At 54.3% G+C, this 21,723-nt stretch overlaps 2 protein-coding genes across 2 annotated transcripts; both read left to right on the top strand.

Annotated features, from left to right (window-relative positions):
* The first annotated feature begins 113 nt into the window (after positions 1–113).
* naa50 (N-alpha-acetyltransferase 50, NatE catalytic subunit) lies at positions 114–6,190 on the top strand. The gene is made up of 5 exons (XM_036522034.1): positions 114–248; positions 1,866–2,002; positions 2,737–2,856; positions 3,181–3,247; positions 5,214–6,190. Exons 1-5 carry the CDS (start codon positions 241–243, stop codon positions 5,392–5,394), a joined length of 513 nt encoding a protein of 170 aa, XP_036377927.1. The 5' UTR covers positions 114–240; the 3' UTR covers positions 5,395–6,190.
* A 1,653-nt stretch (positions 6,191–7,843) lies between these two features.
* On the top strand, positions 7,844–21,480 carry LOC118772367 (basic helix-loop-helix domain-containing protein USF3). Its single transcript, XM_036520628.1, has 7 exons — positions 7,844–7,912; positions 10,920–11,014; positions 11,522–11,586; positions 12,204–12,232; positions 12,443–12,525; positions 12,626–12,722; positions 14,805–21,480. The coding sequence occupies exons 2-7, from the start codon at positions 10,925–10,927 to the stop codon at positions 21,017–21,019; spliced, it is 6,579 nt and encodes a 2,192-aa protein (XP_036376521.1). The 5' UTR covers positions 7,844–7,912; positions 10,920–10,924; the 3' UTR covers positions 21,020–21,480.
* Positions 21,481–21,723: the final 243 nt, after the last annotated feature.

Here is a 21,723-nt window from a genome sequence, read left to right as displayed (position 1 = left end):
TTAAGCGATATTTACGTAGGATAAGTGCACCGTTTTTCGAGAAAAATAAAAAGGACGCACAGGCGGCGTGCGTGTTGCGTGCGGGGTCAGAGTTGACGCTGCGCTGCGAGCCGCGGAGCGGGTGCGGGTCCATGTGGAGGACAGAGCTGGAGGCAGGCGAGCTGAACCCCCGATCGCAGCCCCGATTCCCCCTATCACAGCCACCGTCGCATCCGAGCCGAAGAGCAACTTCTGTCGAAAATGAAAGGGTGAGCAGCGCTGTTGCGTTTTTTCTTTGCTCCCTTCTCTCGCTGCGCGATGCTGCGGTCCTGCCGCCGTTGCGGGACGTGGGGTGTCCGCCGCCCGCAGCCAGGCAGGGTGGCAAGCGGACCGAAACTTACAGCACCGCTCGGAACCGGACGCAAACCAGCTCGCTAAGCAGGCACACACGTGTCGTGCAGGGAATTTCAAAGCATTACATTGGCGTTTAGCAGACACTCTAATCCAGAGCCACTTACATCGGTTGCAAATTGATCCACTTACACAGCTGGATATTTAGTAAGACACTTCTGAGTTAAGTACCTTGCCCAAGGATATAGCATCGCTGCCCCAACAGGGAATCGAACCAACAGCCTTACGGTTTCGAGCCCTACTCCTTACCACTATGCTACACTGCTGCCCCAAAGCGAGCTGTATGGAGTCATACTTTGATGATACTTCTGTCTCAGAGTGCAAGTCTTGCATCCGTCGTTAGCTGGCTTTCATGTAATCATACCGGTAGTTTGTACTGGCACTGTTAAGACCACTGTAACTTCCTCCGTTTTCAGTTAGTCGAGGTAACTACCAAGCTAACAAGGGTCCCTGAGTGTGTTTTTCACCTGCGAGGGAAGCAGCTGGTGGGTATTATGATGAGGCAGCTATCGATGAACGCACATGTTCGTGAATCTAACCGGCTAACCAGACCAGCTAAATAGATGGTCAGTTGTCCAGAAAACTTTAGCCAGTTGCATAGATCTCAGTCGTGTCAAGATTAAGGACAGCGCCTAGCGATTGTTAGGGGGCTAGACAGGTGGCTGGACAGGTGTAATTTGGGCAGGTAGCTAACTTCAGCACCTCTGAAAGACAAACTGCTGATACCAACGAACATAACGTGAATTTCCAAAAAGTGCACGCAGTGTGTCTGTTGTTGGCAGCGCTGCAGCGGGCTGAGTCTAACGGCGAGCGAGGAAGAGGAGGGGCGAGGCTGGGGTCAAACGGGCTGCTACAGCCACTACCTAGCTCATTGGTTTAATAGTATGTTTCCCTAAAATAACAGCATTGATGCACTACCATAAACCTAAATTCTTAAGTTAAAAGCTCACTAAAACTGAAAACTAAAAGTCTGGGGTAAATCTTGCCAGGTTTCCCCCGTTATGTCAGTGAACACTTGCAGGGATCTCTGTTGTGTGTGAGGTTTAGGATGTACCCGTACCCTATGAGCACCCATCCCGCTTGGCCCAGCAGGGTCAGAAAGGCCAGCAGGCAGACACCTCTGGGTCACAGAACTGATGTCTTCTCAGGGAAGAGGGTGTCACTGTGCTGGCCCTCTCTGCAGGGTATCAGTGTAGGTGGGCTTAAGGAGTCCTGATGGCTACAGCCAGCACATACCTGCTCCTCCCAGGTATCCATGCCTGAGCTGTGACTTCACCTCAGCAGAGATTCACCTGCTCAGGTGCTGCTCCCTGGCTATATACCGATACCTGTGTGTGTGTGTGTGTGTGTGGGTATTTTTATACACAGCATCCCTCTCTCCTGCTGTCTCATTGGTGCCTGAGTGCTGATTCCTGCTCTGTGATTGGCTCTGTGCCGCTGCTCTGTGATTGGTTGATGGTCTTGTTTTACTGCAGTAGCCGGATTGAGCTGGGGGACGTGACGCCTCACAACATCAAGCAGCTGAAGCGGCTGAACCAGGTGATCTTCCCCGTCAGCTACAACCACAAGTTCTACAAGGACGTGCTGGAGGTGGGCGAGCTGGCCAAGCTAGGTGAGGTCATGTCAGAGTGACACACTGCGTCTGTGTGGCCGTGATGTCAGAGTGACACGCTGCGTCTGTGTGACCGTGATGTCAGAGTGACACGCTGCGTCTGTGTGACCGTGATGTCAGAGTGACACGCTGCGTCTGTGTGTCTGTGATGTCAGAGTGACACGCTGCGTCTGTGTGGCCGTGATGTCAGAGTGACACGCTGCGTCTGTGTGACCGTGATGTCAGAGTGACACGCTGCGTCTGTGTGACCGTGATGTCAGAGTGACACGCTGCGTCTGTGTGACCGTGATGTCAGAGTGACACACTGCGTCTGTGTGGCCGTGATGTCAGAGTGACACGCTGCGTCTGTGTGGCCGTGATGTCAGAGTGACACGCTGCGTCTGTGTGACCGTGATGTCAGAGTGACACGCTGCGTCTGTGTGACCGTGATGTCAGAGTGACACGCTGCGTCTGTGTGACCGTGATGTCAGAGTGACACGCTGCGTCTGTGTGACCGTGATGTCAGAGTGACACACTGCGTCTGTGTGACCGTGATGTCAGAGTGACACGCTGCGTCTGTGTGACCGTGATGTCAGAGTGACACGCTGCGTCTGTGTGACCGTGATGTCAGAGTGACACACTGCGTCTGTGTGTCTGTGATGTCAGAGCGACACGCTGCGTCTGTGTGGCCGTGATGTCAGAGTGACACACTGCGTCTGTGTGTCTGTGTCTGACCTCTGACCCCTCTGTCACAGCGTACTTCAATGACATTGCAGTGGGGGCAGTGTGCTGCCGTGTGGACCACACCCAGAACCAGAAGAGGCTGTACATCATGACGCTGGGCTGCCTGGCACCCTACCGCAGGCTGGGCGTAGGTAAGAGCCCGCCCGCCGCAGGCTGGGCGTAGGTAAGACCCCGCCCACCGCAGGCTGGGCGTAGGTAAGACCCTGCCCACCGTAGACTGGACGTAGTTAAGACTCCGCCCATTATGGGCTGGGTCTAGCTAAGACTGCCAGCCATGGGATGGTCGTAGGTAAAGCGCTGCCCACCTGTAGTCAATTCAGGAAATGAGATGAGATTCAATTCATTCACTGAAAAAACATGGGCAATTTTCAATTTGAGAGTTTATTTCCTGAATTTACGGGTGATATTTAAGGGGTGTGAGTTTTGCTGGAGCTGAATTTTCTGTCTTTCCTTAGGAACTAAGATGCTGAATCATGTGCTAAACATCTGTGAAAAGGATGGAACCTTCGACAACATCTATCTGTAAGGCCTGCTGCTGTTTCCCACCACAAAACAGATGAGAGCTGAGAAGTACTGTGCTCTGTGTGTGCCCACAGTCCTGGAGGACTCTGTCCTCTGTGGCAGCATTTCTCAAACCTCTCCTGGCGGCCCACTGTCCTGTGTATCTTCTGTCTATCCTTGCTGCTTGATTAAATCAGGTGTACTCAGCTAATCAAAGGTGCCACTGATGAGTTCAGTCAGGTAGGTAGAGCAAGGATAGATAGAAGATATGCAGGACAGTGAGCCTCCAGGAGTAGGCTTGGGAAACACTGCTCTATGGGAGGAGTCCCTCAAAAAGCTCATTAATTTCAGGTTTTGCCTGGACATCATATTGCTCTCTGGTTGCACCTGCGTTTGAGTGTGTAAAGTGCAGGGGATGAACAGTCTGTGCTGCGTTTGAGTGTGTAAAGTGCAGGGGATGAACAGTCTCTGCTGGGTTTGAGTGTGTAAAGTGCAGGGGATGAACAGTCTCTGCTGGGTTTGAGTGTGTAAAGTGCAGGAGATGAACAGTCTCTGCTGGGTTTGAGTGTGTAAAGTGCAGGGGATGAACAGTCTCTGCTGGGTTTGAGTGTGTAAAGTGCAGGGGATGAACAGTCTGTGCTGCGTTTGAGTGTGTAAAGTGCAGGAGATGAACAGTCTGTGCTGCGTTTGAGTGTGTAAAGTGCAGGAGATGAACAGTCTCTGCTGGGTTTGAGTGTGTAAAGTGCAGGGGATGAACAGTCTCTGCTGGGTTTGAGTGTGTAAAGTGCAGGGGATGAACAGTCTGTGCTGCGTTTGAGTGTGTAAAGTGCAGGAGATGAACAGTCTGTGCTGCGTTTGAGTGTGTAAAGTGCAGGGGATGAACAGTCTCTGCTGCGTTTGAGTGTGTAAAGTGCAGGGGATGAACAGTCTCTGCTGGGTTTGAGTGTGTAAAGTGCAGGAGATGAACAGTCTGTGCTGTGTTTGAGTGTGTAAAGTGCAGGGGATGAACAGTCTCTGCTGCGTTTGAGTGTGTAAAGTGCAGGAGATGAACAGTCTCTGCTGGGTTTGAGTGTGTAAAGTGCAGGAGATGAACAGTCTCTGCTGGGTTTGAGTGTGTAAAGTGCAGGGGATGAACAGTCTCTGCTGGGTTTGAGTGTGTAAAGTGCAGGAGATGAACAGTCTGTGCTGCGTTTGAGTGTGTAAAGTGCAGGAGATGAACAGTCTGTGCTGTGTTTGAGTGTGTAAAGTGCAGGGGATGAACAGTCTCTGCTGCGTTTGAGTGTGTAAAGTGCAGGAGATGAACAGTCTCTGCTGGGTTTGAGTGTGTAAAGTGCAGGAGATGAACAGTCTCTGCTGGGTTTGAGTGTGTAAAGTGCAGGGGATGAACAGTCTCTGCTGGGTTTGAGTGTGTAAAGTGCAGGGGATGAACAGTCTCTGCTGGGTTTGAGTGTGTAAAGTGCAGGAGATGAACAGTCTCTGCTGGGTTTGAGTGTGTAAAGTGCAGGGGATGAACAGTCTGTGCTGCGTTTGAGTGTGTAAAGTGCAGGAGATGAACAGTCTGTGCTGCGTTTGAGTGTGTAAAGTGCAGGAGATGAACAGTCTCTGCTGGGTTTGAGTGTGTAAAGTGCAGGGGATGAACAGTCTCTGCTGGGTTTGAGTGTGTAAAGTGCAGGGGATGAACAGTCTGTGCTGCGTTTGAGTGTGTAAAGTGCAGGAGATGAACAGTCTCTGCTGGGTTTGAGTGTGTAAAGTGCAGGGGATGAACAGTCTGTGCTGCGTTTGAGTGTGTAAAGTGCAGGAGATGAACAGTCTCTGCTGGGTTTGAGTGTGTAAAGTGCAGGGGATGAACAGTCTGTGCTGTGTTTGAGTGTGTAAAGTGCAGGAGATGAACAGTCTGTGCTGCGTTTGAGTGTGTAAAGTGCAGGAGATGAACAGTCTCTGTGCTGAAGTATAAAGCTGAGGTTGAGTTTTTTGTCTCCTTCCACAGTCACGTGCAGATCAGTAACGAGTCGGCCATCGACTTCTACCAGAAGTTTGGCTTTGAGATCATCGAGACGAAAAAGAACTACTACAAGAGGATAGAGCCAGCTGATGCCCACGTTCTGCAGAAGACCCTTCGGGGCCTGTGCCGTGTGCCCCCTGCTGGCGAACTGCAGAAGGCCAACTAGGACGTACGCCCGCACCGCGGCCTCCCGGGAGAGCCCGGTCACGCCCCCCCTGGAACGGCCCCTGCGATGGCCCAGCCCAGGTCCACACGCTCACCACTCCCAACAAAGGACAATTAAGAGAAAACATTGCAGCATTTCCCCCAAAAACTGAATCCTCATTAAGTTTTGATTCATCTTCCTTTTTTCCTGTTTTTTTCATGTGGAGATTTTGAGATTTAAAACAAAAGCTTGAGAATGCGATGGCGTCACGGGAAGCCGCGTGTCGCAGGGAAAGTCTCTCGCGGGTCTGCTTTCGCTTTCGGAGTTGTTGAAATTGGTTAAACGGAGGTGAGGAGCACACACTGCTGCTGCTGGCCGAGGTGAGGGAAGGCTCTTCTAGCTGGTAACTATGGCAACGCTTTGAGATGCCGGAGGCGCAGAATGCAGGAAGGCATCAGGAGCGGAGCAGTGTCAGACCTCCTGGGGGAACAGATGCTAATGGGCTGCTAATGCAGAGAGCTGAAGGAGGACAGCACCCCCTGCAGTGCTGGGGGATATTTAACGGTTTCAGATGGGCTGCAGTAATGATGTGGGGTCAGCTGACTCCACAGTCAGCTTCAGAATGATTTTCTGAGGGGGGGGGGGTGTTGTTGTGGGTTCTCTGAGGTTTGCTGGGAAGGCCATAGGGGAGGGGGACGAGTCCTTAATCCAGCAGGAAGTGATGCGTTGCTTTGCTAAAACCATGGCTTTTGGTACAAAATTTGTGCCATGGACATGTCTCTCTCTCACACACACACACACACACACACACACACACACACACACACACACTCACACTCACACTCACACTCACACTCACACTCACACTCACACTCACTCAGATAATAGATATTTTATGTAGATGGGCAGTTGAGTTATGTGCATTATTCAGAAGGTGATATAGGGTGCGAAGATGGATCGGAGCCTTTCTGTAGAATGTTTCAAGCTTTGGCTGCACAGGTGTGCCCAGGTGGGCAGGACCTCCAGAGCCACACCCTAGCCATGGATTGCAACTGGCTGACTGCCAGTGCTTACTGCCCAGAGGAACGGTTTACTGAACCGGCCAGTGGCTTGGTTATGGATCTGGAAAGGAGTGGTAGCTTTGAGTAGTGTGTCTGTGTGTGTGTGTGTGTGAGAGGGTGAGAGTGAGAGTGTGTATGTGTGAGGGTGAGAGTGAGAGTGTGTGTGTGTGAGAGAGGGTGAGAGTGTGTGTGTGTGTGTGTAAGCTGCCCCCCCCCCGGTGCACTGATCGGTAAGCAGGAGAGCCCGCGTTGCCCACTTGTGTAAAAAAATCTGCCTTTGAAAAATGTTATCTTTTCTGGAGCTCTATATTATGAATCTTTTTAACCTCTAAATAAAATACTATTTGCATTAGACTGAGTGTCTTTTTGAGCTGAGGTGCGTGTTGCATTGTCATGCTGGTCATTGTGCTGAGAGCGCGGTATCACTGCCTGCGACCGCATGGAGCTCGACACCGAGCTGAAGACCACACTGCAGCTTACACTGTCACGGCTGGAAGCACAGACACAAGAGCCCCCGCATCTCCACTCCCAGAAGCCACTGCTGCAGCTGGCCAGGGGCGGAGACTCCGCTGATTGGTCCTCAGTGTTAACTGGGTTGCACTCCGCTCTGGACTGTCTCTGGTTGCGCAGCAGGAGAGAGTCGGTCCAGTTCGGACACCACAGTCCCCTGACCCACGTGTGCAGGACAGCTGAAACCCCTCTGTTCCTAGTTGCTATGGGAACAGACTGATGGAGCAGATGTGGGAGCGTGGGGTTGGTGGATATTGTCCAGATTGTCCTGATTCCTGTGTTGCAGTGCATTTAGAGCAGTGAAGCAGCGCATGTAGTGTAATACCCTGTCTCTGCTGTGCCAGGTGACCCAGCCTGTGAATAATCTGTCATTAATCTCTATTTACATTCATACACATCTCAGACTCAACGCATCATTTATCAGAGGTGAGAATTTAGGTTGTGCGGATATCTTTAAAAATAACACGGTCGTTTCCTTAAAAACACTTCCTATAAATCTCAACCGAACTCCGCCTGTGAAATCATGGCCTGTCATTGCCTGGCTCGGCATTATATCACGTTTGTTCATTGGTCGAGTAAATATGCCAATCAAAATGATTCAAGATCATTCACTACTGCAGAGAAAACGGATCTGTTGGGTCCTAGTTTATGTCATCAGTTCCGGTTTGCGTTTGAATTGTTTAAAAAGGGAGTTCCTGTGGCTGTGGGTCACTTTTACCATAAAAGGCGCAGAAGGAAACGCGCATCTCACTCGCACCCATAGACAGTCTTCGCTGCCGCTTCGTAATCCGGTCCCTTGTGTGATTTGGTTGGATTTTCGTTTGTTCCTCCCCGGTATTCGGCGTGTTTTCCGCCTGTCCCGCCCCGATCCCTCGCTGCCACAGTTAGTTAGGTTGAGACAGGAATTGCTTGCCAAGGAAAAGCAAAGTTTTGACAGGGACGTGACCACAAAAATGGTGACGCTACAGGTCAGTACAGTAAATAGATGCATTATTTTCATTATGAATGCAAACAGACCTAGCGACCTTTCATCATGTCCCTGACGCTGCATCAGATGCATTGTTCTGTGTGCTAGCAAGCTAGTTAGCCTGATCTGCAAGGAACGGCAGCTAGCCTAGCTAGTCAGTTATGAGTGCAGATCTAAATGGTCTTGTCATTGTCAGATATTAACATGAACGTGTTTTTGCCTCTATATTTGATTGGTCGTAATATGCATGTAAAAGTCTGTACCGTGCTCCGCAGCCGGAGGGCATGCGGATCGGTAGCATTAGCCTCAGAAGTTAGTTTGTGTTAGCTAGCTGTGTGTGCATGTGTTTTCCTGTTATACTGGAACGGTAGATAGCAGGTTAGCTAGCCAGCAGGCTGCAGTGTTTTAGTCTGTAACATACTGTATGGCTAGCAGACTGATCAGTTAAAACATGAGAAGGACATTTTTGCTTGAAAAGAAAGGAAAACAGTTATTGTTTACTTGCTTGTCTGGACTTGCTTGGCTCGCTATGTTTTTAACTATCAAACTAGCTAACATCAGCTAGCTGATCCATACCTTTCTTTCCACACGATCAGAAAGTGCCAAAGCAAATATTAAAACCAAAAATAGTACGCCTTGCTTACATGTTAGTTACGATAGCCATGATGGGTATGTTTTAACGTTGTCTTAGCTAGGTTTCTATCCTAGCTACTCCAAAGAGCTAGCGATACAGCCCTAACACCAACAGATACACGGCTTCAGGCTTGCGAGATGGTGCTTGATACCTTATATAAAGCGATTTAGGTAGCTAAACAGCAATCGCAACGTAAATACCCAATTAAAGTTGAGCCCAACTGATGCACGGCAGCTGGATAAGAGTGATCTAGCGCTAGATTGCTGTGAGACAGTGTCTTCTCTCGGTAGCAGATGTACTGAAGATAGCTGGATTGTCCTCGAAAGAAACCTTTTCACTTCAGCTCGGCCTGACGGTGTTACAGCGAAGATTAGAGCTGTTCATCAGTGTTGCGACAGCAATGAGACTGTCATCCAGCACAGCGAGCGAGAGACCTAACGTAGTAGCATATTGGTGAGGAGTGGGGCTCGTAACCAAAGGGTTGCTGGTTCAATTCCTTGCTGGGGCACACAGAAAAATGTAATATAATGTAATGTAACGTTTGCCTGTGTATTATAGTGTTTCCAGCTGTGACAGTAGCCCTCTCAGTTGTCACATTCTGGCTATCACTTTGCAAAAGCAATCATCAAATTGCTGTTACTTTGAAGCAAAATTCTGTGCTAGGCAGACGCTCACAAATGTGGTCTGGCTATCAAACGTGGGGAACCACGACCTTGTGTCAGTTTGGTCTCTCTGTCTCTCTCAGACAGGTGGAAGTGTCAGTTTGGTCTCTCTCAGACAGGTGGAAGTGTCAGTTTGGTCTCTCTGTCTCTCTCAGACAGGTGGAAGTGTCAGTTTGGTCTCTCTGTCTCTCTCAGACTGGTGGAAGTGTCAGTTTGGTCTCTCTCAGACTGGTGGAAGTGTCAGTTTGGTCTCTCTGTCTCTCTCAGACAGGTGGAAATGTCAATTTGGTCTCTCTCAGACAGGTGGAAGTGTCAGTTTGTGGGCAGCTGAGGTTAAAGCAGCAAAGCAGTGCTTGTGGACAGTAATGCTGACATTTCTGTGACTGTGGGTGCTGTGTCATCAAATATTTTAAACCATAACTCTTGTCAGGATACTAATTTAATCATAAATGCAACCAAGTAATCAGCCTTTGTTTTGATTCAGTCAGCTCGTGGTTGAAAAAAAAAAACAGGCCAACAGGTGTTTATGTGACTGCAAAATTTAGCACTTCCTGGCTGTGGGTTCGTCTGTCTGCTGACCGCCTGAGTCTTGATGTACATAAACATTAGAAAACATAAAGATAAGAAGCATAAAGGTAAAAACTGATTATTTAGCATGAAGTTGGCTGGAGTGCAGTAATGAGTTTAGAACTCAGAGAATGTTCAGCGAATCCAGGTGCAGAACCCCTTTCAGTCACCATCGCAGTAACTACTGATTGCTGTCCATCATCGTCACAGTCAGTGTTGCACTGATCTTTGATAATGTCCTTATTCTGTCATTGCTCTATGATTACCCTGTTCTGACCTGTGTAATATCTGTGATTTTGTTGTTTTGTTGTGTTATTTTGTATTTTTGTTGTTCTGTTATCCTGTGTTTCTGAGATCTGCTGTTTAAACTGTGACTTCCCTTGTTTGTTGTTAATGTGATGTGTTTAGTTGTGTTGTATCAGTGATTTTTGTTGCTGTATATTTCTGTGATTTTGTCATGCTGTGTTCCTGTGGTTTTGTGGAGTTGTGGTAGTGGTTACAGTGTGTTTCTGTGGTGGTGTTGCGTTGTGTGTTTCTGTGTTGTGGTTTTGTTTCAGTGATTTTCTGTACGGTGCGCTGCTCTCATGGCTGTGATGTTGTGGTGTTGTGTGTCTGTGGTGGTGTTGTGTGTTTCTGTGGTGGTGGTGTGTGTGTCTGTGGTGGTGTTGTGTGTGTCTGTGGTGGTGTTGTGTTTGTCTGTGGTGGTGTTGTGTGTTTGTCTGTGGTGGTGTTGTGTGTTTGTCTGTGGTGGTGTTGTGTGTTTGTCTGTGGTGGTGTTGTGTGTTTGTCTGTGGTGGTGTTGTGTGTTTCTGTGGTGGTGTTGTGTTTGTCTGTGGTGGTGTTGTGTTTGTCTGTGATGGTGTTGTGTTTGTCTGTGATGATGTTGTGTTTGTCTGTGGTGGTGTTGTGTGTTTCTGTGATGGTGGTGTGTGTGTCTGTGATGTTGTGTTTGTCTGTGGTGGTGTTGTGTGTTTCTGTGATGGTGGTGTGTGTGTCTGTGGTGGTGTTGTGTGTGTCTGTGGTGGTGTTGTGTGTTTCTGTGATGGTGGTGTGTGTGTCTGTGGTGGTGTTGTGTGTGTGTCTGTGTTGTAGTTTTGTTTGTGATTTTACGGTGCGCTGTTCTCATGGCTGTGATTGGACGGCAGGTTGGATGGGCGTGGTCCCTGAGGGCAGGCTGCTGGGTGTGCTGACAGGGTGTGTGCTTCAGGAGGCTCTGTCTGCGCCACACCTGGAGCCACAGGTACGTCCGCCAGCTCGCTCTGTGTGTGCGTGCGTGCGTGCGTGCGTGTGTGTGTGCGTGTGTGTTTGTGTGTTTGTGTGTGTGCGTGTGTGTGTGCGTGTGTGTGTGTGTGTTTGTGTGTGTGTGCGTGTGTGTATTTGTGTGTGTGTGTTTGTGTGTGTGTGTTTGTGTGTGTATGCGCGTGTGTGTGTTTGTGTGTGTGTGCGCGTGTGTGTGCGCGTGCGTGCGTGTGTGTGTGTGTGTGTGTGTGTGTGCGCGTGTGTGTGTGTGCGTGTGGCTCTTGTTGCACTGTTCTCTACTGTCTGTACATGCTGTATTGTATACTGTATACTGTCTGTACTGTGTATGTATTTGTGTGTAGGTCTAGCAGCATTGACTTCCTGTGTGTGTCTGATTCTAGCTGCACTAACCAATATGTGTGTGTGTGTGTGTGTGTGTGTGTGTGTGTGTGTGTGTGTGTGTGTGTGTGCGTGTGTGTGTGTGTGCGTGTGTAATACACTTTTGCAGGTGAATGTATGTAGCAGAATGCCAGAGATAACGGAGAAGCAGACCCCTGTCCACAAGCCTCAGAGGTGAGTCTTACACGTCTGTGCACTTCGCTGATACTCCCGACACAGAGCTCTGATCCGTTATTCTGCGCTCGGCTGACACAGAGCTCTGATCCGTTACTCTGCGCTCGGCTGACACAGAGCTCTGATCCGTTACTCTGCGCTCGGCTGACACAGAGCTCTGATCCGTTACTCTGCGCTCGGCATTGCTGTCCCAGGGTTCCCGGTGACTGTGATGATTGTGCGCAGCTCTCTGTGTGAAAGCAACGGTGGTCTGACCACCTGCAGGGTCAGCTCTCAGCTCCAGCCTATAGAACGTCACCTTTTTAGGAGGAAGATGATTGGCTGTTTCCAGTGTGTGGGGAGGTATCTGTGCTCCTTCGGCCGGCACTGTGAGACTGCCAGCTGAAGGTCAGATCAGTGCAAGGCAGAGAGTGAAGTTCCCCTCAGCGGCTGTAAGCGGTCGGTAACTCTGCCTCTCAGTGGAGCTCTGCGGGACAGTTGCCGCGAGAGGCTCAGGTATGAATAATGTGTATTCACTGTGGTGAAGAGGCTGTCTGGCCTCTGCTGATTGGTCGTTGGCAGGACCAGCCGCCTGGGCCAGTGTGAGCTCTCTGATTGGTTGTGTTCTGTTTTGGCAGGAAGAAGAACAAGGAGACTCACAATGCAGGTAAGAGCATACACACTCATTCAGAGCGAGTCGCACGCACACACTATACTGGAAGAGTTGCTGAGGACAGGAAAGAAAATGCATCTCTTAACTACATGTATTACACATTACAGTGTGCGTGTGTGTGTGTGTGAGAGAGAGAGACTCTGCTGTGTGAGTGTGTGTGCGTACGTGTGTGAGTGTATTTCATGTGCTCTCTCTCGCCTGCAGTTGAGCGGGATCGCAAGAAGAAGATTAACGCAGGAATTAACCGGATTGGAGAGCTGCTGCCGTGCTCACAGGCGCTGAAGCAGGTAGCTGTGATCCCGCTGCAGAGAGAGAGATTCCGCTGCTGTGTGTGTTACACTTTTACTGTGCGTGTTCAGTGCGTAACGCTTCGTTTCGCTCTGGTAGAGTAAGAACATGATTCTGGACCAGGCCTTTCGCTACATCGTCCAACTCAAGCAGCAGAATGACACGCTACTGCTGGATGGGGGAGACCGAGCACAAGGTACCACATACCACCCCTAACCCCTAACCCACATACCACCCCGAACCCCTAACCCACATACCACCCCTATCCCCTAACCCACATACCACCCCTATCCCCTAACCCACATACCACCCCTAACCCCTAACCCACATACCACCCCTAACCTTAAAGATTCAAGGTTCTTTATTATCCCCGAGGGGCAATTTGTTGTGCCGCCAGCAGTATCAGACAACATCAGACAAACAACAATAAATAAATAAACAATAAACAGTAATAAAAAAGAAGAACCCATTAAAAATCCCATAAAAAGTCCCACTGGGTAAGGACGGTGACTACAACATGAAAAATCACATTAATTTATTTATAAGGCCGATGGCGGCTAGGACAAAGGAATTCATAAATCTGTTTGTCCTGCATATTGGCAGTTTGTATCTACGGCCAGATGGAAGCAAGCAGAACTCCTTGAACAAGGGGTGGCTAGGGTCAGCCAGAATTGACTGGGCCTTCTTCAGAGTCCTGACCTTGTACAGATCAGTTAACTCACTCAGGGTCAGACCTGCAAGTTTACTGCACACTTTGACGATACCCTGCAGTCCGTTCCTATTTTTTAGATTAAGTGACCTGTACCAGCTGACAAAGGAGAATGTAAAAACAGATTCAATAAAACAAGAATAAAACATTTTCATAAAAGTATTGTCAACATTAAAACTTTGAAGCTTGCGATAAAAATACATACGCTGATGGGCGTTTCTACACACAGCATCCACCTGAAGCTCAAAGGTCAGTTTATACAGTACAGTATATATTTATAATGCTGCACAAACTCAACAGCGTGGTCATTGATTACTATCGGACAGGTGACCGTAGGATTTTTCCTAAAATCTATTGTCATCTTCTCAGTTTTAGACACATTAATGTCTAAGAAGGATGACTTGCACCAATCTGTGAAATCTGCCACTACAGGGCCATGATCAGGGTCGTTACTGCTGAGGAGAGACACGATCACTGAATCATCGGCAAACTTAATGATATGGCGCCTCACATATTGGCTTTGGCACTCGTTTGTGTACAGCACAAATAAAAGAGGTGAGACGACGCACCCCTGGGGCGATCCGGTGGAGGAGAGAAGAACGTCTGATAAAACACCATTAACCTTCACACGTTGCGACCTTCCAGTCAGAAAATCCATCAACCAACATATCAGACCAGAATGTTGTGGATGCGCGCTAACCTTCCTGCTGAAATATGAGGCTGGATGCAATTAAAAGCTGAGGGGAAATCGATGCAGATTAGTGGCACAAACGTGTTTGCATCCTCTAAGTGTGCCGAAATCATATTTAATAGGGTGCCCGTTGCATCGCCCACACCCCTGCCTTACCTATACGCAAATTGGAATGGGTCCAAATTTCTTTGGTCTTTGGGTGACTTTGGAGCATTATTTTTTGGCACAGGTACAATGATGGAATCCTTCCAAAGACAAGGAACCCTAACGTAGATGGAGGTGGAGTGACAACTGAAAGATAAAACAGAACGTGTCTGCTAACTGTTCGGCACAATTTTTAAGAATGCGACCCCTTATCAACTTGTATACTGTTCTGCCCTGGAGCAGCACTTTTGAAAACTGAGCACTCCTCACTAAAATCATAGACGTTAAAACGATTATAATAAGTGTTCAGTTCATTAGAAAGGTCAAGATCAGGTTTGCCATTAAGGGAAATCGGACATTTCTTGGACTGCATCCCTATCATAGATTTCACACCCTCCCATACAGGGCGTGAATTACCAGTACTGAGCATGTTCTCAACTTTGTCCTTGTAGTTACACTTAGCCAGCTTTAGTTCTTTTCTTTACTTTAACCTTGACCCCTAACCCTTGACTTTAACCTTGACTCCTAACCCCTAACCCCTGGCCCACATACCACCCCTAACCCCAACCTAAACCCTCTAACCCCTAATCCACATACCACCCCTAATCTTAACCCCTAACCCACAACCCTAACCCTTAACCTCTAACCTTAACCCCGAACCCCTAACCCTTAACCCACATACCACCCCTAACCCTCTGTGTGTAATTCTGTGTGTGTGTGTGTGTGTGTTGCAGCGGAGGAGATCCGGCGTTTGCGCAGGCAGGTGGAGGAGCTGCGGAAGGAGAGCTCTCACTACATGGAGCTGCTGAAGGCCAACGGCATCAGCTTCCTGGACGACCCCACGGTGCACTGGAAGGGCAAACTGGGCCAGGCCAGGGTGGCCAAGGTGACACCGGCACGCCTGCTACCCGACGGCCTCATCGTGTACTCCAACGGCAATGTGCTGTGCTCCGCGCGGGACGAGCCGGCCCCAAAACCGGCCGAGGGGCCGCCGCTGCAGGACCCGGCCAAAGCGCAGGCCGGCCCGAAAACGGCCCCCGCCCTGTCCTACATCACCCTGCAGGGCCTGTGCCCTCTGCCCCCAGACAGCAGTGCCCCGCCCCTCGCCCCGCCCCCCCTCACGCAGGCGGCCCCGCCGCTCCCCCCACAGGTCCCCCCACAGCCTGCGCTGAGCCACTCCCTGTGCCCTGGTGCGCCCCTCGGCCTCCACAGCACGGGGGGTGCCACTCAGACCACCTGGACCACCCTGCAGCTGGGAGGGCACTGTGTGCAGCCCGCCTGTGCCCCGCTGCCCGCCCCCGACCCCCCCGGCGCCTCTGCCCCCCCCGGCGCCTCTGCCCCCGGCCTGCAGGGGGCGACTGTGTGCTCTCCCGCCCCCAAGCCCTCCGCTCAGCCCGTCCTCACTCCCTGCGCCCAAATCCAAATACAGCCACAGGCAGCACCCCCGGCCCCGCCCCCGGTCCCCCCCGCTGCCCCGCCCTCGGCCCCGCCCCACTCCGCCCTCCTGCCTCTGCTGCAGGCCCTGCAGGTGTTGCAGGTGAGGGGGCCTCCCGGGGCCCCTGCCCCCCAAAACTCCACCAACCCCAACGTCTTCATCCTGCAGCCGGCCAATCCCTGCCCTCCTGCAGCCATGGTCAGGAACGGTCTGCCCAATCAGAACCCCTGCCAGCACATTGTCATCATCCAGACAGCTAATCAGAGCCCTACTCTGCCGAACTCCCAGGGTGGCATTGGGCCAGCTGCAGTCTCAGCAGCCAATCCGATCGCTGTTTCCGGCTGTGCAGCGGGCAGCAGCATGGTGCAGACGGTAGGAGGGAAGCAGCTGGTGCACATCCTGCCTCGGCCGCTGACGTCTGCGCAGACGACCCCGGCCACCTCGGGCGGCCAGGCGGCAGCGTCTGCGCAGACCACGCAGACCACGCAGACGGTGACGGTGAACGGGCAGGTGTTTGCCCTGCAGGCGCTGAAGCCGCAGAACGGGGCGTCGGCTCAGTCGCTGCAGATTGTGCAGCCCACCACCAGCGAGGACCCCAACATCAACGTCACGCTGCACTCGCTTGGTGCCCTCGCCAGCCTCAACCAGAGCATCTCGCAGATCCCGCCCCCTGCGGCCGCCCCGCCCCCCCTGCCCGTCCCCACAGAGTCTCTGGGCAGGCCCGTCCGCCCCGCCCCCGGCCCCGCCCAGGGGGGCGGAGCTGTGAAGGTTCTGCTGCGGAAGCCGAGTGGGCCGCCAGCACCCCGGCCCAAACGCAGCGCCGCCAGGAGGGCCACTGCCCAGAGGAGTGGGGCCATCGCGATAGCCGCTAAGCCTGCTGGGAAATGCATCCCTGCTGCTGAGACACACAGCCAGGAATCAGCCCCGCCCCCAGTACAGGAAGCAGCCGCATGCCTGCAACAGGAAGCAGCCACGCCCCTAGAACACTCTCCCGCTGCTCTGAGCTCCATGCAGAGCAGACCCACACCCACTAGTGTCAGCTCCACAGACAGCGGACCCAAAGTAAGCAGTGCTAGTTCCAGTGTGACTGGATCGACATCCACTAGTGTCAGTTCCACAGACAGTGGACCCAAAGTAAGCAATGCTAGTTCCAGTGTGACTGGATCAACATCCACTAGTGTCAGTTCCACAGCAAGTGGACCAACATCCACTAGTGTCAGTTCCACAGCGAGTGGACCAACATCCACTAGTGTCAGTTCCACAGCGAGTGGACCAACATCCAATAGTGTCAGTTCCACAGCGAGTGGGCCAACATCCACTAGTGTCAGTTCCACAGCGAGTGGGCCAACATCCACTAGTGTCAGTTCCACAGCGAGTGGACCAACATCCACTAGTGTCAGTTCCACAGCGAGTGGGCCTACAGCCACTAGTGTCAGTTCCACAGCGAGTGGGCCTACAGCCACTAGTGTCAGTTCCACAGCGAGTGGGCCTACAGCCACTAGTGTCAGTTCCACAGCGAGTGGGCCAACATCCACTAGTGTCAGTTCCACAGCGAGTGGACCAACATCCACAAGTGTCAGTTCCACAGCGAGTGGGCCAACATCCACTAGTGTCAGTTCCACAGCGAGTGGGCCTACAGCCACTAGTGTCAGTTCCACAGCGAGTGGGCCTACAGCCACTAGTGTCAGTTCCACAGCGAGTGGACCAACATTCACTAGTGTCAGTTCCACAGCGAGTGGGCCAACATCCACTAGTGTCAGTTACACAGCGAGTGGGCCAACATCCACTAGTGTCAGTTCTCCAGTAAGCATACCCACAGTGAGTAGTGTCAGTTCCACAGTGAGTAGGGTAAGACCCTCTCCACAGCCAGCCAACTCTCTGTCAGCCACCCATCGGCCTGTATCGCCCCCATCCTCCCTGCCCCCCACCCGCATCCCAGCATCCCCTGCTGCAGAGACGCCCCTCCCCCAGCTGTCTGGGTGCCGGGGTCCTCCACCCCGCCCGCAGGACCCCGGCCTTTCGGGCCTGTCCTCGGCCCCGCCTGCCCCCACCCCTGCGGAGGCCAAACCCGGCAAGCCCGGGGCCGGCGGCACAGCGGACGGGAAGGACGCCTCCCCCCCGCAGCCGGTGTGCGTGCTGGACCATGATGCCCTGGGGCAGGCGCTGGTGTCCAGCAGCTCGGGGGGCAGCCGCTTCTCCATCGCCTCCATGCTGCCCCTGGGCCAGGGAGTCAGCACCGCGGCCGCTGCCCTCGGCACCTTCAGCTTCACCTCCGAGCAGGCCGAGATCCTGGCGCTGGCTGCCCGTGCCATCTTCGAGCAGGACGGCTCGGGGGCGCGGGGGAGCGGGTGCGGCTCGGACACCCCCGCCCCCGCCCCCACCCCCACCCCGACCCCGGCCCCCAGCAGCTGGGACGTCTCCAAACCCCCGCAGAACTCCCAGCGCAAGGAGAGAGTCGGCGGGCAGCAGCCTCTGAAGCACACGGACGTCCCGGGCGGCCCCAAACTGCTCCCGCAGTTGCCTCTCAGAGAGCAGCCTGCAGAGGGTGCCCCTGCTGGCCCCCTCGGATCCAGAAACGCGCTGAGTCTGTCGTACGCTCTGTCCCCCCCCACACAGTCGCAGGCGCAGTCCTCCACTGTGGGCAGTCTCAGCGTGAATAACCTGATCAGGCCGCTCAGCTCCGGACAGCCCTACACCTGCTCCCCGAGCCTCCCCATGCAGGGCTCTGCCCCGTCGCCCATAGCAACCGCCATCCCAGTGGCACAGTCCCCTGCCCCTCTGCTCCCGTCCTGTCCCGAGTATGGTCCGCTGAAGAGCGCCCTCATGAGGCCCCAGGGGGCAGAGCATCACCCGAAGGACATGCCCAAGCGGCCCGCCCCAGAGGATGCCCTGCTCCCCGCCGGCAAGCGTCCCAAAACCTGCCCCGCCCCTGGCATGGGCCGCGTGGACATGAAGGCCACGCCACCCGATCACACCCAGATGATGGGCGGCTCCTCCCTTTCGGCAGGGCGAGGCCACCCCCCTGAAGGGCTGCCTGGTCTGTTTCCCGGAAACAGCTTCATGAGCTCGGTCCTGAGGCCCTCGGAGGGCCACTGCGGCCCTCAGGCACCCCCACAGGAGCAGAGTCACCCCCAGCACGGCCCCCACCAGCCCGGCCACCATCTCAGCATGGCCAACCCCTACCTGAAGCAGCAACAGCAGCAGCAGCAGCAGCAGCAGCAGGAGCAGCAGCAGCTGCAGGGTCAGAGACACCACCTGTATCAGCTGCAGCACCACCTGACCCAGCCTGACCCAGCGCAGTTCCACAGCATCCACCAGAGGGCGCTGCAGCAGGATCAGCACAGCCAAAAGAAACGAGGCTTGGTGCGAGGGGGCCAGCCAGGGGGCCCTATGGGGCTGCCACAGAAGCAGCATCATGTGGACAAAAGCAGCAGTCAACAGCAGCAGCAACAACAACATCAACAGCAACAGCAACAACAGCAACAACAGCAGCAGCAGCAGCAGCAGCAGCAACAACAACATCAACAGCAACAGCAACAACAGCAGCAGCAGCAGCAACAACATCAACAGCTTCAACAACAACAACAACAACAGCAACATCAGCAGCAGCAGCAGCAGCAGCAACAGCAACATCAACAACAGCAGCAACATCAACAACAGCAGCAACATCAGCATCAGCAGCAGCAGCAGGGCTCTCACTCACGGCACCAGCACATGCAGCAGATGCAGCAGCAGCAGCCGCAGCACTTCGGGACCCGCCCCCAGGAGAAGGTGTGTGATGGTCAGCCGGTGGGTGGGCGGGGTCACCATGGCAGCCACCTGGGGCCCCCCCAGCAGCAGCAGCAGGACCGGCAGGCGGGTCAGAACCACGGCGCCCTGCAGCGGCTCATGAGCTCGCGGTCGCTGGAGCAGCAGCTGACGCCGCAGGGGGGCGGAGCCTCGTCCCGGCAGGAACGGCAGCGCGTCTCCAGCTACTCGGCCGAGGCGCTGATCGGGAAGAGCCCAACCGGCGGAGACCAGCGCCTGGGGCTGTCTCTGCAGGAGCCTGACTTGCGGGGCTACCTGGACCCCTCCCGGGGCAAGGGGAGCATCGGCCACGCCCCACAGGGCCACCCGGTCCCGCGGGGGGGTGCAGACTGCCCCCCCTTCAAGCCCCTTGGTGCCGGGCAGCACCAGCTGGGATTTGAGGCGCAGGTGTCCCGCGGCGACATGACCCCCAAACCTGCACCCCCCTCCCACAGGGCCCTGCAGACGCAGGGCTTCAGGATGGGCCCGGGGGCGGGGCCAGGGGCGGAGCGGCCGCCGCGGGGGGTGTTCCCCACCTCACAGGGTGTGGCCATGGGGGCGGGGCTGCAACAGGAGCAGGACAGCTGCCACCAGAGCTTCATGCACAGCCTGCTGGCGCCGCAGCTCCCGGAGCAGAGCGGCCACCAGAGGGCACAGTGCTGCCCCCCTGTCAGCCTGGAGTACGAGCTGCAGGCCAAAGCCGGCAGCCCCAGTGTCCCGCCGCCGCAGAAGGCCCCCCCCATGCGGCTGGGGGAGGGGAACAAGGCGCATCTCGCTCCGCCGGTGAGCAGCAACATGCAGAGTGCACCCCTGCGGCCGGGCATCCCGCAGAGCGCCCCTGAGCCGGGCCGCCCCCCTGCCCCCGCCCCCCCGCGCCCCGCCCCTGCCGGACAGCGCTCCCGCCACCCCGCCCAGGATGCGCAGGCCGCCAAACTGCGGGCCGGGGAGCGTCCCCGCTCGGGGGGGCTGCGGTCCACCCACCCCTTCGAGCCTGAGGGCCACCTGTCGCTGCCGGGGGGGGGCGGGGTGCTGCTGGGGCGGCAGCAGGGGGGGGGCGAGGGCCGACGCGGTAGCATCGTGCGCTTCATGGCTGACGGGGCGCAGGTGGGGGGCGAGAACCTGGTGTCCGAGCAGCACCTGGCGCAGAATTTCGGCTTCCCCTTCATCCCCGAGGGCGGGATGAACCCGCCGCCCATCAACGCCAGCCCGTCCTTCATCCCGCCCGTGACACAGGCCGGCTCCACCCGCACGCCCGCCATCCTGCCCGTGGAGCCGCAGAACACCTTGCCCTCCTTCTACCCGTCGTACTCGCCCGCGGCGCACCCCAGCCTGCCCAGCGACATCCCGCTGCAGTACTTCTCCAACCAGATGTTCACCAGCCCCGGAGCCGAGAAGAGCAGCGCCGCGCCCCTCAACAACCGCTTCGGCAGCATCCTGTCGCCCCCGCGGCCTGTGGGCTTCGCCCAGGCCAGCTTCCCTCTGCTCACAGACATGCCCCCCATGCCCATCGCCAACTCCTCCGGCATCACGCCCCACCTGTCCAACTTCAACCTCACGTCGCTGTTCCCCGAGATCGCCACGGCGATGCCGCCTGACGGCGCCGCCATGCCCATGTCCCCCCTGCTGTCCCTCACCAACACCTCGTCCTCCGAGTCCGGGAAGCAGCCCAACCGCCCCGCCCACAACATCAGCCACATCCTGGGGCACGATGGGAGCTCGGCCGTGTGATCGGGGGCCGCGCACCGGACGGGGAGAGCGGGGCGTGATGGGTAATGGCCTGGCATTGACCCGGGTCAGCGTCAGATGTCACAGCATGTTGTGTCTTCACAGGGTGTCCGTGTCCCGTCAGAGAGAGTCTGCTTCCTCAGCTGCTCTGTCTTTAATGTGTTTACTGGCCTCTACGAGGGGGAGGGGCATGAATGCACAGACTCGAGGGGGAGGGGCATGAATGCACAGACTCGAGGGGGAGGGGCATGAATGCACAGACTCGAGGGGGAGGGGCATGAATGCACAGACTCGAGGGGGAGGGGCATGAATGCACAGACTCGAGGGGGAGGGGCATGAATGCACAGACTGTACCGACGTGTCTGAGTCTGACTCAGAGGACAGCAGTTTCACACAGTGATGAGGACAAACCTGACGATTCAGCTGAACAACCACACCAACATCGGGGTGGATAAAGAAATTTGGAGCCGTATGTAAATATTTATTTATAAGAATTGTTACTATGGTATGTAGATATGTGTAAATACATAAATTTGATTATTAAAGGGTTTTCTAATTTAACAGTGTGGTGTCTTGTGTTCTGCAGCTCTGCATACCACAGCTATTTTGGTTTGGATGTTAAACACAAACTCCTACAGCTGTCAAATACAAACGCCAAACCTGGTAGTTTTTACCATCACACATAGCACTTAAGCATCTTCCTCCAG

This window comes from Megalops cyprinoides, chromosome 2 (genome assembly GCF_013368585.1).
Source record: "Megalops cyprinoides isolate fMegCyp1 chromosome 2, fMegCyp1.pri, whole genome shotgun sequence".
Lineage (NCBI taxonomy): Eukaryota > Metazoa > Chordata > Actinopteri > Elopiformes > Megalopidae > Megalops > Megalops cyprinoides.
This window is presented reverse-complemented; position numbering and strand designations above follow the sequence as displayed.